General features: G+C 41.6%; 1 protein-coding gene across 2 annotated transcripts in view; it reads left to right on the plus strand.

Moving 5' to 3' along the window:
* Positions 1 to 14,107, plus strand: part of negr1 (neuronal growth regulator 1) — a 110,055-nt gene that overhangs the window by 21,731 nt on the left and 74,217 nt on the right. For both annotated transcript variants that reach the window (XM_062556103.1, XM_062556104.1), the window contains exon 2: positions 4,214 to 4,452. In XM_062556103.1, coding sequence (XP_062412087.1) covers positions 4,214 to 4,452 — 239 coding nt within the window. The remainder of the gene's footprint in view (positions 1 to 4,213; positions 4,453 to 14,107) is intronic.

Below are 14,107 nucleotides of genomic sequence, written 5' to 3' on the forward strand. Positions count from 1 at the left end.
TCCATTCTACTTACATTTTTGGAACTCAATAATATTCAGCCAAAAACCAATAGCATGATTATCTAGAGCGACAATCTCTGCAGGTTTGACGCTGGATTATGGGTGGCAGTGTCACATACAGTAGCGAGGTCCCCCAGGCTGCAATCACGCGGATTACCTCTGGGATTAAGGGGCCTGGGATGCTATTCCAGATTTCACATGGAAGACATAACACTCTTATCCCCCCCCCCCCCCCCACACACACACACACACACACACTGCCTCTTCTATTGGTGTGTGAGTCATTGCCCTAGAGTAATATGAGGCAATCTCATGAACACTGCATGATGAAGAACCTGATGGTGCACCTCAAGAGAAGAAGTCTCAAGAAAGTCAGAGGAATCCATCTACTATAACTCAAATCGTTTAGTTACCTGGGCAAAATTGAAAAAGGCTTGAGATGAATAGATATATTAGATTTTAGTTTAAATATTGTCCACATTTGTCGACATTTCTATAATGAATGTAATTAACCAGAAGCAATGCAGTTACCATAACATTAACATTTATCAATGACATGTATACTTTTGTCCAATACAATTTACAATGAGAGGTGATACATAGTTTCAACATAAAGTGAACTGCCTCCTACAAGCTATACATAATGCTTGTGTTGCCATGGCTTTATGCCCCCTGACCTTTTGAGGAACTCTTTGTTCATGAGTTGGGACATGCGGAGTGTATTTGATGTAGGTTATTATCTCACAGTTTGACAGCTCTACAGGTATGATCATGTATAATCCATGATACAGGGCAAGCCAATAGGTGATGCTGTGATGGATTTGGAGAGATACCACATGCCGGTTAAACCTCTGGGCTTACTGAAGTACTATATATGCCCTGGTGACATATTGCCGGAGAACAAAGTCTTTGGTACCGTCTGTTCTGGGAACCGTTGGGTCTCAAATGGGATAGAGAAATTCCTCAAAGTCTCCTGAAAGAGATTGTACAGAAAACTGTGAAAATGTTATCACCATGCATGCAATCTCATGCAAGTAATACATAATGTTAGGTCTGCTAGTCTGTATTAAATATAGTTGATTAGTAGGCAGATGTAAAACAACAAAAATTATCATTAACCCTTTCCAATATCTGGACATTTTTGTAATTCTGCAGGCTAACTATATACTATGGTTATTAGATATATAATACATATTATTATATCTATCACATTAAATAATTACTTCAGATCTACACATCACACACAGCAAAATAATGTTTGGTGTGTGTCCAGGGAAGTCTTCTTTTAAGTTATGCATCCTTGGCCTCCTTTAACCAAATGCAAAGCCCTTACCAGATTGTAGCCTACATCCTTATGGAATTCTGTTCCATATGTCGGGGCAGGGAAACCAGCTGAGGTTTTGTGTATGAAGCAGTCAACTGGAAAGATGAGGTTTCAAAAGAAGATGTGAATCTGGGTCAAGCTATGTCCTAGCCATAATTACAGTTCACTATCAAATGTTTGAATGAGTCTGGATAAAGGGATTAAAATCTGCCTCACATAATAGCTTCCATAGTGTGCCATGAAGGTGATAAAAGGTTGATCTCTGAAATTGATGAAAAATGCCCACAGTGTTTTCTTTGTTGCATAACTGAAAATAAAAGACTGTCATGTACAGAAGTGTGCTGTAGACTTGCGGAGGCTATGCAGCGGTACTAACGAACTGGCACTTTAGAGAATATCTCCTCTAAAATCGGCATAAATAATATTAAAAGAGTGTTTCATATGCAAATGGCACAGCAGAAGGTGTGATCCGGGGTCAGTGAAATAATTAACGGTGCCTCCTGTGTTACCAAAGGAAATCTTGGCGTCTGTGTTCCTCTAAAGACAGGGCTGGCTTCATCGTGGGTGCAAACGCTTCTCTGATGCTGGAGCCTCTGATGATGGCGCTGGGGGCAAATGAATGCAGATGAGGCCATTTTCATGGAGGTTCTCAGCAAAATGACAGTTGACTACGGAACCGGTCGCATGGTGGCACAGGTCTACCCCAAATCTGGGCCCAATCAGAGCACACTCGAAGGAGATTTTTACATAGATCTTGATCGCTACTGTCAATAGGAAAAAAAAACGACCAACTAACCGAACTGGAGTAGCTACACTTAATGGCCAGTGCTCCCAGTGAGCTATAATGATACTGTAGGTCTGGGGGCATCATCTAATTGTGCCTTTTTGCCTCTTTAACAAATTCAAAATTTCATTAAAAGTTCTGTGCAAGTGCAACATGAACAAGCCTTAAGTAACAAAATTTTCCACACATTAATTGTGAAGAAACTGTTTGAATTCAAAGGTTTGCACCGTCACGTACCATCGATTTCCCTACCGACCATACTCTGCAACGTCTAGTGATCAAGATCCAAGTAGAAATTGCCCGTCTTTCTCCTTAAACTTATAAACGGTAGAGTCCAAAAACTGCCTGACTTGTCTTACTCCATCAGTATTTTCAGATACACACACACACAGGATAAGTATTAAATTCCTAGAGCTTTAGGGCATTTCCCAGAGTTCCACAGTGGCTAATCAATAACCAGGCCTATTTACCATCACAAGCGAAAAACAAAAACAACAAAGGAGCCTTTGTGGGCAAACAACAGCATCTACAGAGCAGCTTGTGAGAGCATTTCACCGGGGGTTATCAAGCAGGCACCTCCCTTCATTGGTGCTTCATTGAATAAGGCCCACAACACCTCCAGTAGGCTCAGCAGTGGTTTCTGGTGTCCCAGGCCCATCCCCTTTTAGATTCATGATGGGCTCTTTACCAGCAAATTCCTCCATGATAAATAACCACACGCCAGCAGCATGCAACTGTCTGACCACTAAGCAGGACAGCTAATGCAGCGATATTGAGTGGACTGAAACAGAGATACTGTAATCACCATGTTAGTTGACACACTGAAACTTTTGCCCTGTAACCGATGGCTCTAATGGCTCGTCATTTGATTAAGAAACAAACACAGAAGCCGTAGGTGTCATATTTCTTTCCCCTGGTGATTGGTGAAATGCTGTAAGCTCTGTAATGGCCTCGTTCGCAGCAGTTGTTCCGAGGCCTGTTTTTGGACGCACACAGACACAGAGGGGTGAGACTCTGGCCATTGTTTGTCTTGTGGACGTTTTGAGCTCATTAGTCGCAGGGCCTCAACGTTGGAGCCAGACTACCGTCCACCTTTAGCTGTGGCTGCTGTTTGGCTTTGTGTGGTTAAAATGACAACAACGTGAACAATAAGTTGTCAGACAATGACCACGCTGTCCTTGTGGCAGCCGTATCTAATGAACTGAACCAAATGAACTCAACCTGAGTTTGAGCAGACTGCCACTTGAAAAAAATCTTTCAAACCAGCAGTGAGTAACCAAGTCATTAACTGAATAAGTGAACAATGCAATAGGTCTCTTCTCGTCAAGCGTGGCTGTGTTGAACTTACGTTAAAGTCTAGACTTCTGAAATGATTGTATCAGTCTAATTTATGATGCGACTAAGGAAGGAGGTATTTTAAAATAGGCACAAAAAGACAAAGCAAAGCAGAAACTCTATTGCCTGGCACTAATCTTGCTGACAGGAGCTTCTGTTTGGTTTCTACCTCAAGATGAGTTTGATCAGGCTTTTATACTGCTCACTGGAGAGGAAGAAACTATGCAAACTGTACTTCATAGGAAATGTGCAAACTGTACTTCATACGTTTGGCAGTTCTGTCAGATGACGCTCCAGGTGTTTACTTTGTGCGGTAGACAAGAACTGCCACTTTTTATTTCTGTTTGGTTATGTATGATTCTAATAACATGACATGAAATGTTGTCTATGTACGGATTATACTGTACTTTATGCACTGGCATACTACATGAAATATATTATTTCACTGCGTCTCTTTTAAGGCCCTTAAAAGCAACGTTATAGCTGTCAGTTTGGAGGCTGCATGGAAAAAAAAAGATAATATAAAAGTGTCACAGAGAATGCTACTGGCATTGCATATACCACTCCAATGCTTACTGATAAACAGTTCTGAGTGGTGTGGTAGTGTATTTGTGTGGTTTGTAACTCAATCGATATTTTACAATACAGGACGCCATCATGCCTTTTCAGCCGTCCAATGCGCACATACATGGCCAGGTGTAAATCTTGAAAGCTTTCTATAGTCATTGGGCCCTTGGATTCTAATCTCTTCTTTTTCGCTGTCCTTTCAGATGCTACCTGTTGGATGGAAAATCGAAAGGAGCATGGTTGAACCGCTCTAGTATCATTTACGCTGGGACTGACAAATGGTCAGGAGATCCTCGGGTGTCCATCGTAACAAGTGTTGGGGACAAACATGAATACAGCCTTCAGATACAAAAAGTGGATGTAACAGACGATGGCCCGTATACCTGCTCGATCCAGAGTAAACGCAACATACAGCCCAAGAACATTCAGTTAACTGTAAGAGGTAAGGGTTGCATTTCTATCTCATTATTAGGTTTCCCTGCAAGGCTTTTCAGATGATCCCTGTGAAATGGTGCTTTCATATCGAGCACAGTCGTGGATAACAGCATTATAATGTGATTGTCGGAAATATATAACTTCTGAGTGTTATTGAAAGATTCTGCCTAAAATAACTAAGATCTCATAAGGGTTTTATTATGCATTGTATATTGTATATTTAGTTATGCATTGCAGTATATATACAATATAATGTAAGTAGTATACCAATATTATTAATAAACAGAATAGCTGCATTGGATTGTTGATAAAATATAGTATAATGTGCAGTGAGCATCACAACACTTCCGATTACACTTCCGACAACACTATTCGCTTATTCATATTCCTCCAGGTTATTCAATTCAGGGAATTTTCTCCAGTTGATCGTGCAATTACAAAGACTGCTATGCAGTAAAATTCAGGTTGACAGCCATGTTCATGTACATTGATTGGATTCATTATATCATACTCTGCATTGACTGCTGCACATGGTGTCCTCTGGTTATAAACCCTTTCCCTTTCATGTCCCACCAGCTGCTTTCACAATGTTTGTTTCTATAAAGACATGCTAAATGGCCTTGCAACAGGATTTTATTTCATTTTACTTTATTTGATTAATGTGGGCATGGTGAACGGTCGTGGCCTTGTAGCAGTGCTTTTAAAGAGAAATGTGACTGTTCTGCCTGTACGTATTTAATTTCTCACACATCAAATCTGACCCAGATACCTTTGAAAAGGCATCTCTGATAACTCTTTTTTAATAGGGCCTCCTACAGAGATGGGATTATGCAACGTGCTACACTTGACCTACTGTACATAGAACCCTCTATGATTAGCACTCTCCGTGAGTTGCATTCAGACTCAGATGTCTATATTTAATGCTTATGAATGCATTTGCTTTAGGCATAATTTCGAGGTTGGGAGATGAGCCTCAAAGGAAGGTGCCTACAATGACCACTAAAGCCTGTGATCCCTAATATGAAGCACATGATACCATGCGAGAGCTCTATGCCCGACATTTGAAGTGCATTACAATGATCAATGTGCATTATATAAAGTACAATTATGAGGATTTAAAATCCAATGTAGACAATGCGTTTGGACATCTGAGGTGATTTCATTAGACATTTTAAACGTTTACGCCTATGTACTTTCAAATCTGTGAGAATGTGGGGCAGTGAAGTACAGTATGTTAAAATCATCTAGAGTAGTCTATGCACACAAACAATACCACCATTTCAGTGCCAACAAATTGTTTGCTCTTGGAGACTTTTTTTTATTCATTTCATTTACCTTTGGTGCACAATACAGTAGATGCAAATCTTATTATCTTGCCCAATCGTGTGTGTGTGTGTGTGTGTGTGTGTGTGTGTGTGCGTGTGTCTGGCTTGTTTCCTTGTCTTGCCACTCATCAGATGTAAACAATGCATGCAGCACTGAAAATATACCACTGTGACAGTCACATTATGAGTCTGGATCTTATATCATTGTTTACCATCAACGGCCTGCATGGCTACAGCCGGAGACCAACTTATGAACATATTATTCAGCGCACACAGTCCTATGAAATGATTTGAGATCAAATAGCTTTCGCTGGGAGCGGTGGAGATGCAGGTGGGGAGTGAGTGTAGGTGTCAGAGTGAATGATTGAGAGAGAGAGGGAGAGAGGGATGCAGGGTTTAAGTGCTGGAGCCTCGTTAAGACATGCTGCCTTCTGAACTCCCTCCTGGAGAAAACATTTCAATCCTGATCTCTGCTGCCCACAGACTTCCCTTCTGACCACCAGGTCTCCTCTCACTTGAGAAAGTCCTGGAAGTCCAGTGTGTATACTTTCGACAGCATCGGTTGAATAACTAAACCATAGACCGTCATGCCAAGAATCCATCAAATAAGTGGGATTTTTTTTAATGTAGGATCTACACAATACTTTGTGGTATTACTGACAGTGGCTCTTTATGAAAGAAATAGCGATGCCTGTAGCATGTAGGCCTACTATGCTTTTTGGAATTAATTCAAGCAGAAGTCAACTGGAGTCATCGGGCATGGCGCTGGATGACACTGGGGTGAGTGAGTCATGATTGCTGATAAATCACAGGCACGTCCATGACAAGTGGTCGCATTGAAGAAATGGTAAATGGCCTGCTTTGCTGGCAGTGGTCCATCACTTGCTAATGTGGAATGTGCTTTTACCATATAAATCGCTACTCCAAAAAGGAGTCTAGTTCGGGGGTGCATTTGCTTTGCCAGACTCTACATTTGAGTGTGATTACCAGACGTTGTTGAAATTATTTTGTAAAAGGGAAATAAGGATGTGCCTTTTAGTCTTTCCTTTAAAGCCCAATTCATCTTGTGATTTATTCGGAGATACAGGCCCATCACATATGACTATGTGGGTGCAAACGCATAGCAAATTCTCTGTAAACTACCATTGCAGAGTTCAATTTCTGCATTCATGCAAGAACTGTTGATACAGAAAAGAGAGCAAACCTGATATAGTGAAACACACAAGGCCTCATATATAACGTTGTGTAATAGTAAAGTTTATTATGAAATGTGCAACAAGAGAAGTGATTCAAATGTGGGCATTATTGCATATTTTTGGACAAATCCCCTAAAATGACATAAAATGACTTTGAGGGGAATTAGAAGTTTAATCCTAGTTTGAGCAGAATCCTCACAGAGTATCTGTAATGCAGTTAGTTTTGAACATTTTGAATCATCACAGAGGGCATAATACTCCTTCCTCCAGTGTATTCTGATCCTTACTGTGAGACAACAAATCATGCAGTAGTGCCAGATTTCCCAAATGGTGGAGGACAGAGAACAAATATGACGTCAGATTCTGCGGTTTTAGACTTTGGAGTGGTGATTTGGACGAGCTAGTATCAGAACAGTGTACAGGGATAATTGGCAACATTTTGTAGCTCTCTTTGCATTTCCTGGCTGGATGTCCTGTTTAAAAGATCCTCTTTCAAATGTCTGTGCCCTCTGTAGCTGAAAGCGAGACTAGTCTAGGTACGGAGTTGTACATTTCCTTCACATATTTGATTCATTGTAGACTGTAAATAGAAAGACAGATTGCACTGATGAGTCTAAGAACCTTGTTGTGGTGAAGTGCATCATAACAGACTTTTATAATAATCTCGTTCTGCAACACCCAGCAGATGCCACGCTAGTGACAGGCTCCATCAAGCTTTGTGATCCTTGGCCTTTTCATATTTACAAATAATTTACTATGAGCCATTGGAATCATTTAGACAATCAGATGTTTAAGTGGTCTTGATGGGTTCAGTGAATTGCACTTGATTGTAATCATAAACATTTAAGATAATTGGTGTTATATTCATGATTACTTTCAACCAAAAGCTCTACATAAAGGAAGCATTAGCAAAAGTCTGTCTAATCTCATCACAGAGGAGATGACCGAACTGGAGGCTTGGATCCATTGAGGGGGGCATTTTGAAATCATATAAGTAAACTTTTCCTGTCTTGTTAGGCACCGGGCCTTTTAGCATCAGTAATGCTATTTCCCCTCAGTGTAGTTCAGTGCAGCTCAGGTCAAACGGCAGGTTCTTATTACCAGTCAGATTTGCAAATCCCGCTAGTTCATTCAGGGCCATAGCTGTGAGCCATGTGTCAACTGCAGAACAATGTGAAATCATTCACAATGCATGAATATGCACAGTGCCCTTATGTTACAGAGATCAATTGAATATGAGATCATTTTAATAATGGATATTGCGTTCATTGATTAGTGTGCTGGGACTACTGTAAGCACACGAGCCAAGCTGGTGTAAGACAATGCATCACACATTCAAGCTCATGTTCTCGTGATGAGTTTGGCCTCACGGGGGAACCACAAATAGTTCCTCCACAACTACATCCCCTCTCCAAACACCAGGAAGTGACATGCCTCAGCATAAGAAATTGGTCCGCCAGCTGTGACTATTAGACGAACAAATACACAGAGATATCATCTTCACCAGAGTAAACACTAACAGCATCCTGTTCCCAGTAACGTCTGCTGATGTTCCGCATCCCAGCCAGCGTCACTGGAGGCTGCAGTGGAAGACAGGTGGATGCATAATAAACCCTCAAAAACTTGCCACTTGTAATTTGATTTTCAAAATTGATTTTGAGACATTATTTTTTATTATTTTTTTTATCACCAACACAGCTTATGTTGACAATGCATTCCCATTCCTGGGTTCACCTATTCCGCAAGTGAGCCAAGTCTATCAGAGCGACACAGAGTAGCATGCTTGGCAAGGTGCCCTGTCAGAGGCCCTGTTATGCTTCGCAGGGATTAGGCCCCCCAATCCCTAGGCAGTATTTGGAGATCCTGGTCCGATACCTTCCCAAACACGCTCTTACCCTCGAGCCTCGCGGCTGTAACGGCAGGATAGAGGAGTCGGCAAAGCCGGAGGTGGGATGCTGAGCCTCCGCCGCCGCCGCCGCCGGAATGACAATGATGCGATAATGATATATGGATAGAAATGTATCTGTGCTATAAATATCTAAAACGATCCGGGGGAAAGAGGTACGTGGGGTTTGGGGGGGTTTAAAGAGCCCCGAGCCTTATGAAGAACTTTTTCATGATTGCAGCACTGATCTCTGACAACAGCACAGCAGCACAGCTGGTTGCCGCAGCTCAGCAGGAGGCTCTCTTGAGGAGACACACGGAACTCAGTTAGCTCTGTGTTTCCTAAACATTATCTAGACATCAGCGCCATTCAACCATATACTTTGTCAAGGAAATATTACGAACAGCGCAGCCTGCGGAGAAGACTTAAGTGGAACGACAGCACACGGTTTTTCATGCCTAAATGAACAGGGTGAAGCAAAAAGCCATGTGTGTTTTTCTTGGCCAAACACTGGAAGCCTGGACCAGCACCACTGCTGAGACTAATTGTAGTTCTTTTCTCAAAGTATAACCCTTTTCAGTGCTTATAAGACAAATGAAGGCTGTTATGAACATTATTATGCGTGAAGAATAGTTACAATACAGTACAGATGTGTGGAGAGCAAATTAGGAGAGGAGAATTCTTATGAAACAGTCACCTTATTGTCATGGGGTAGGACATTTGATTGTCTGTGTGGGAAAAAAAAGAGAATTGATTAATGGTACGGAACAGCATGAGCTCGGCAATATAAAGCAGACTTTTGCTTTAGTTGCTCATTCATAATTGGATTCCAGGCCTCTGTTGATAGAATGAGAGAATAAACTCCAGTCAACTGCACGCAGTTGCCACACTCTGAATTCATTTGTGCGGGGACTAACAGGCACCTTTATAAAATGTCTGGAAACTGTGATTTCATCAATATCAATACTGCACGGCCATAATTGCTTTTTGATACCCCAATTCCAATGTGTTTCTGTAGATTACACCGTATTCATTCTGTGGATTACACTGTATTCATCCTTTATCAATATGCATTAGTAATAGCGCCCCCTTCTAAGGTGGTGGGGTTTTGTTTGGACAAATGCTTATGCTGAGGCGATACAGAACACTCCCTTAGCTGTCAGGCTTTAACAAAGCACAGCCATCACAGTAGAGGGGGAGAAATGACAGCCACAGTGCCTGGCGCAAAAGCCCAATTCCATTCAGTTTTACTGCACTTGCTCTTTGTACTACACTTGGCTAATCATACCTGTCAATCAAACCTTATGCTGTGTTTGTGTGTGTATGTGTGCGTGTGTGTGTGTATGTGTGCGTGTGTGTGTGTGTGTGTGTGTGTGCCTGCGTGCGTGCGTGCGTGCATGCGTGCGTGCGTGTATCTGTGTGTGAGTGTGTGTCTGTGTGTGTGAGCTTGTATGTGTGTCTGTGTGTGAGTGTATGTCTGTGTGTGTGAGCTTGTATGTGTGTGTGTGTGTGTCCGTATTAGGCCCAGCTGCAGGGTGCAATGGCTTCTGCACATTGGTGATGACTGGTGCAGCTTCCCGGTACGATCGTGCCTGACACTACATTCATCCTATTTGATGCAATTTAAACTCTCAACCTGTCGTGTTTATCCTGGTTTTGGTTGTATACCTCAACCCCATTCTATGCACACAGTAGTGTCCCAATCTGAGTCAAGAGTACTGGTCAGTTCCCAAAGACAATGTTCTTTTGCCCCAGTAACAAAATACTTGGTAGTCTGAAGCTGAATAGACAGGTGTTATGGAGGTGGATTAGGATGCAGTGACTAAAGCGATGAGATTCTAGTGAAAAACACAATCATGTGTGCATATACTTTAGAATGTACCCTAGTTTCCTGACTGTTCACCAAGGTTTATTGATTTAGCAAACAGAGGGAATTCATGGTCAAACTGGTGTGTGTGGCTGACTGTTTAGCTTGGTTTGGCAATGTCGTAATGTCAGTTGCAGATAAGTCACACCTTCATTCTACCACTTCAAAAATGAACGTATGTCCTAGAGCTGAAGCAGTGTTATACATAAGATCCATAGTGTGCTTTGCAATGAGCCAAATTAGTCCTCAACACTGGAGTATTGGAAGCAAATTAGGTTGGTAATGTACATAGTTTCAGCCTGAGTCAGACATATTTCTTCATAACCGCTGTGTTAGTAAAAAGATTGAGTCTCCTGTGAATTAAAAACGACATGTAAAGTGGGACTTTACCCGTCTTACATATTGCAATCAATACAATTCTAGCTTGTTTCCCCTAAAAGGCCTGTGGTACTGAGAGTCTTCTCTGTATGGCGTTTTGCTGGTCCAACGTACCATGATTGTATCTGAGAAACAAACACAGATTTTTCAGTCTATTGTCACTGAGGATGCAGTAAAGACACTGGAGGGCGGAGCTCTGGTGGACCCTGGCAGAGAATGAAACCTGATTGGATAAAATACATTTTCATGCTGCCTAATGACAGTATGCAAACTCTCATTAGCCAATGAAATGTTCAATAAGATTTACTACCTATTCAATAAGATATACTAACTATTTATTTGATCTTGTTTTGTTCTGTTTAAGCACACATCTAATGTTTTGTGCAAATTGTTACCCAGCCATTTTAATTAGCATGTTTGTAATTATACTTCATCAAGGCAAACAAAAAAAAGCAATTTTCTTTACAATATCAATACATGGAGGAATGGAATGGATTAGTGGAAGTGGCTATTTCATGTAGGCTGCTTTTATCCAGAATTTGGCACTGGCATTGACATTTTGAAACATATATTTAAACTAAAAAGGAGTTGTCTCCAAAATGTATCTGCCATTGTGTCTATTGTTTGTTGAGGCCCGAGAAGGTGCAGCAAAGTTGTTTTCATACGGCAGAATCATTTAAACAGGGGCACTTACTTATCCATTGTTTATGCATGTAAAGAAGCATTTTGTGTTCACAGTGCCATACCAGCTAATCACCAAGATTGCCCCGAAAATAAACGGGAGTGCTTGAAAATGCCAGAGCCACTTGACAAGATGTACCTTTTATTGCTTTTTCTTTTTCACAAACCCAGGAGGTGACCCAGAGATGGCTAACTCACAACGCTCATTGCCTGTGAAGAGCGCTGCGCAGACAGCCTGTCATCTGTTTCAATCAGAGCTGACCTGCACGCTCCCAAATTGCCATTTGCTACACACTTTGCAGAAAAGGAAAGGGCAAACAAGCAGGCTGAAGTAAAAGCTGAATCAAGGGAAATTGCATCTTTAGTCAACCCCCCCCCTCCTCCAGATCTTCCTTCTGCCTTTGACAGTTTTAAGTTATTCCTTTGACCTGGCAGATCATCTTCCCGTATTTATATCTGAAATAAAAGGACATAAGTAGGGCAGCATGCTGTACATTTTTTTTTTACGAACAGAACCGGCACCAAGGTTCAGCCTAATGTGGTGTTGTGTTCTCTGCAGGCCCCGCGGACCCTTTTCATCAAGGGAGAATGTCATTGATTAGCCGCAAATCTTACCAACCACATTGCCAAGGGAACAATGACCTCAGATGAATAATGAAAGAAGAAAGGGGTCTTTTATTATATCTCCAAATTATACATTCTTCCTTTTAAGAATAGCTCGACAAAGAGAGATGTAGCTGTCTGAAGTCACATCAAAAGTCCTCCTCTGTATTTTTACCTGCGCCAGATAATTGGTGTAAATAAGGACAAATTTAGTGTTCTTTTTTGGTTAGTATGAGGACCGCTAACATTATGGCCATTTTCACCTAAATGGCTGTTGCTGAGTGTGTTTGTGGCGTAACATTTGCAGGTTGCGGCTCCGCGCTGCCAGTAAAAGGTTGGGAAATGATTTCAGCACGGGCAACCTTCACAACACATCACGCCCCTAATTGGGCATAAAAATATCACAGCACCAACACGGCTGGCCAATCCCCACCGTGCTCTGTTCCCTGTGCAGAGGCACGACCCCAGTGAAAGCAAGATGGAATCTGTGAAATCCTTTTGTTTTAGAGGGCCTGCCTCCCCTCGTGTCCTTATTTGGTTTCTTCCTTGTGTTGGTGTCTTTGTTTGTTCGGCAGCAGTAATACTGGACATTGCCTCCTCCTCTAGCATACAGTACAGTACATGGCTATATCTACAGAAGGGTGATAATAAACCAAGGAGGTTTGATATGCTCTGTTCTGATGCTCTAGATCATTACAAAGAAAAAGGTTTACTGTACATGAAGTTAGAGGTTATAAATAGGGCAAAAGTTTTACTTAAAAAAAACAAAACAAAAAACAGAACAGCAAATCGTACTGTAGTTTGTGTTTTGAGCATCATTTATAGGAACGGTAATGAAACAGCATTCACTGTTGGTTGTGTAATGTAGGTATGGATGAGTAAAGGCACTTCAATGCTGGAGGCCAGTTGAGAGCAGTCTATGCTTTTAGGCACCGCACCGATCCGCTTCGTCGTGTTTGCCATACTCATCGTCAATCCTTTTGTTTGAACGCAGAGTGCCTCGGCTTGTTCGCTCTTCTAACCATTAGCACAAACCAGCCCTCACACACACACACACACACACACACACACACACACACACACACACACACACACACACACACACACACACACACACACTCATGCATTTTTTTCCTCTGAGTAATCACCATCCTTGCGGCGACTTAAATCTTCTCCTTCGTTTCACAGACAGAGCTATCTGTCATACTTCTAGGTGAGGAACCAGTGGAAAGAGATGTTGAAAGAACAATTGACTGTCCAATGCTAATGCTTCGGCGGGCTATTTATTTACTTGATGGCCACAAGGCACTCCCAGAGTTGGACTGACCTGTGGAGGCACAGAGTGTGTTTATTGTATTATTGTGTTGGCACCTACTGAGGAGCCTTAACTATGGGTGGAAGTCTTTAGACGTCTTGTTTTAGCCACACGCTTGATAACATGGCCTTTTAAGGGTAACAGTGCACTTCTAAATGGAGTATAATGCAATGACTAACAAAGATTAACACCATTCTGAAACTTTGTAATTACATGAATTTAATAAGGGTAAGAGTGGAGATTTAGGACTAATTAGATTTCTGTTGCACACTAATAGTTTGTATGTTACATTCTACTTAGAGTTATAATTGCATTGCGACAAGGGACCTGTATACATATTCAGACACATTTCCTCCTGATGCTGTTTGCCCCCAAAATTGCTATTTTCGGTGTAACAGTTCATTATAGTTTA

This window comes from Sardina pilchardus, chromosome 15, assembly GCF_963854185.1.
Source record: "Sardina pilchardus chromosome 15, fSarPil1.1, whole genome shotgun sequence".
NCBI lineage: Eukaryota > Metazoa > Chordata > Actinopteri > Clupeiformes > Clupeidae > Sardina > Sardina pilchardus.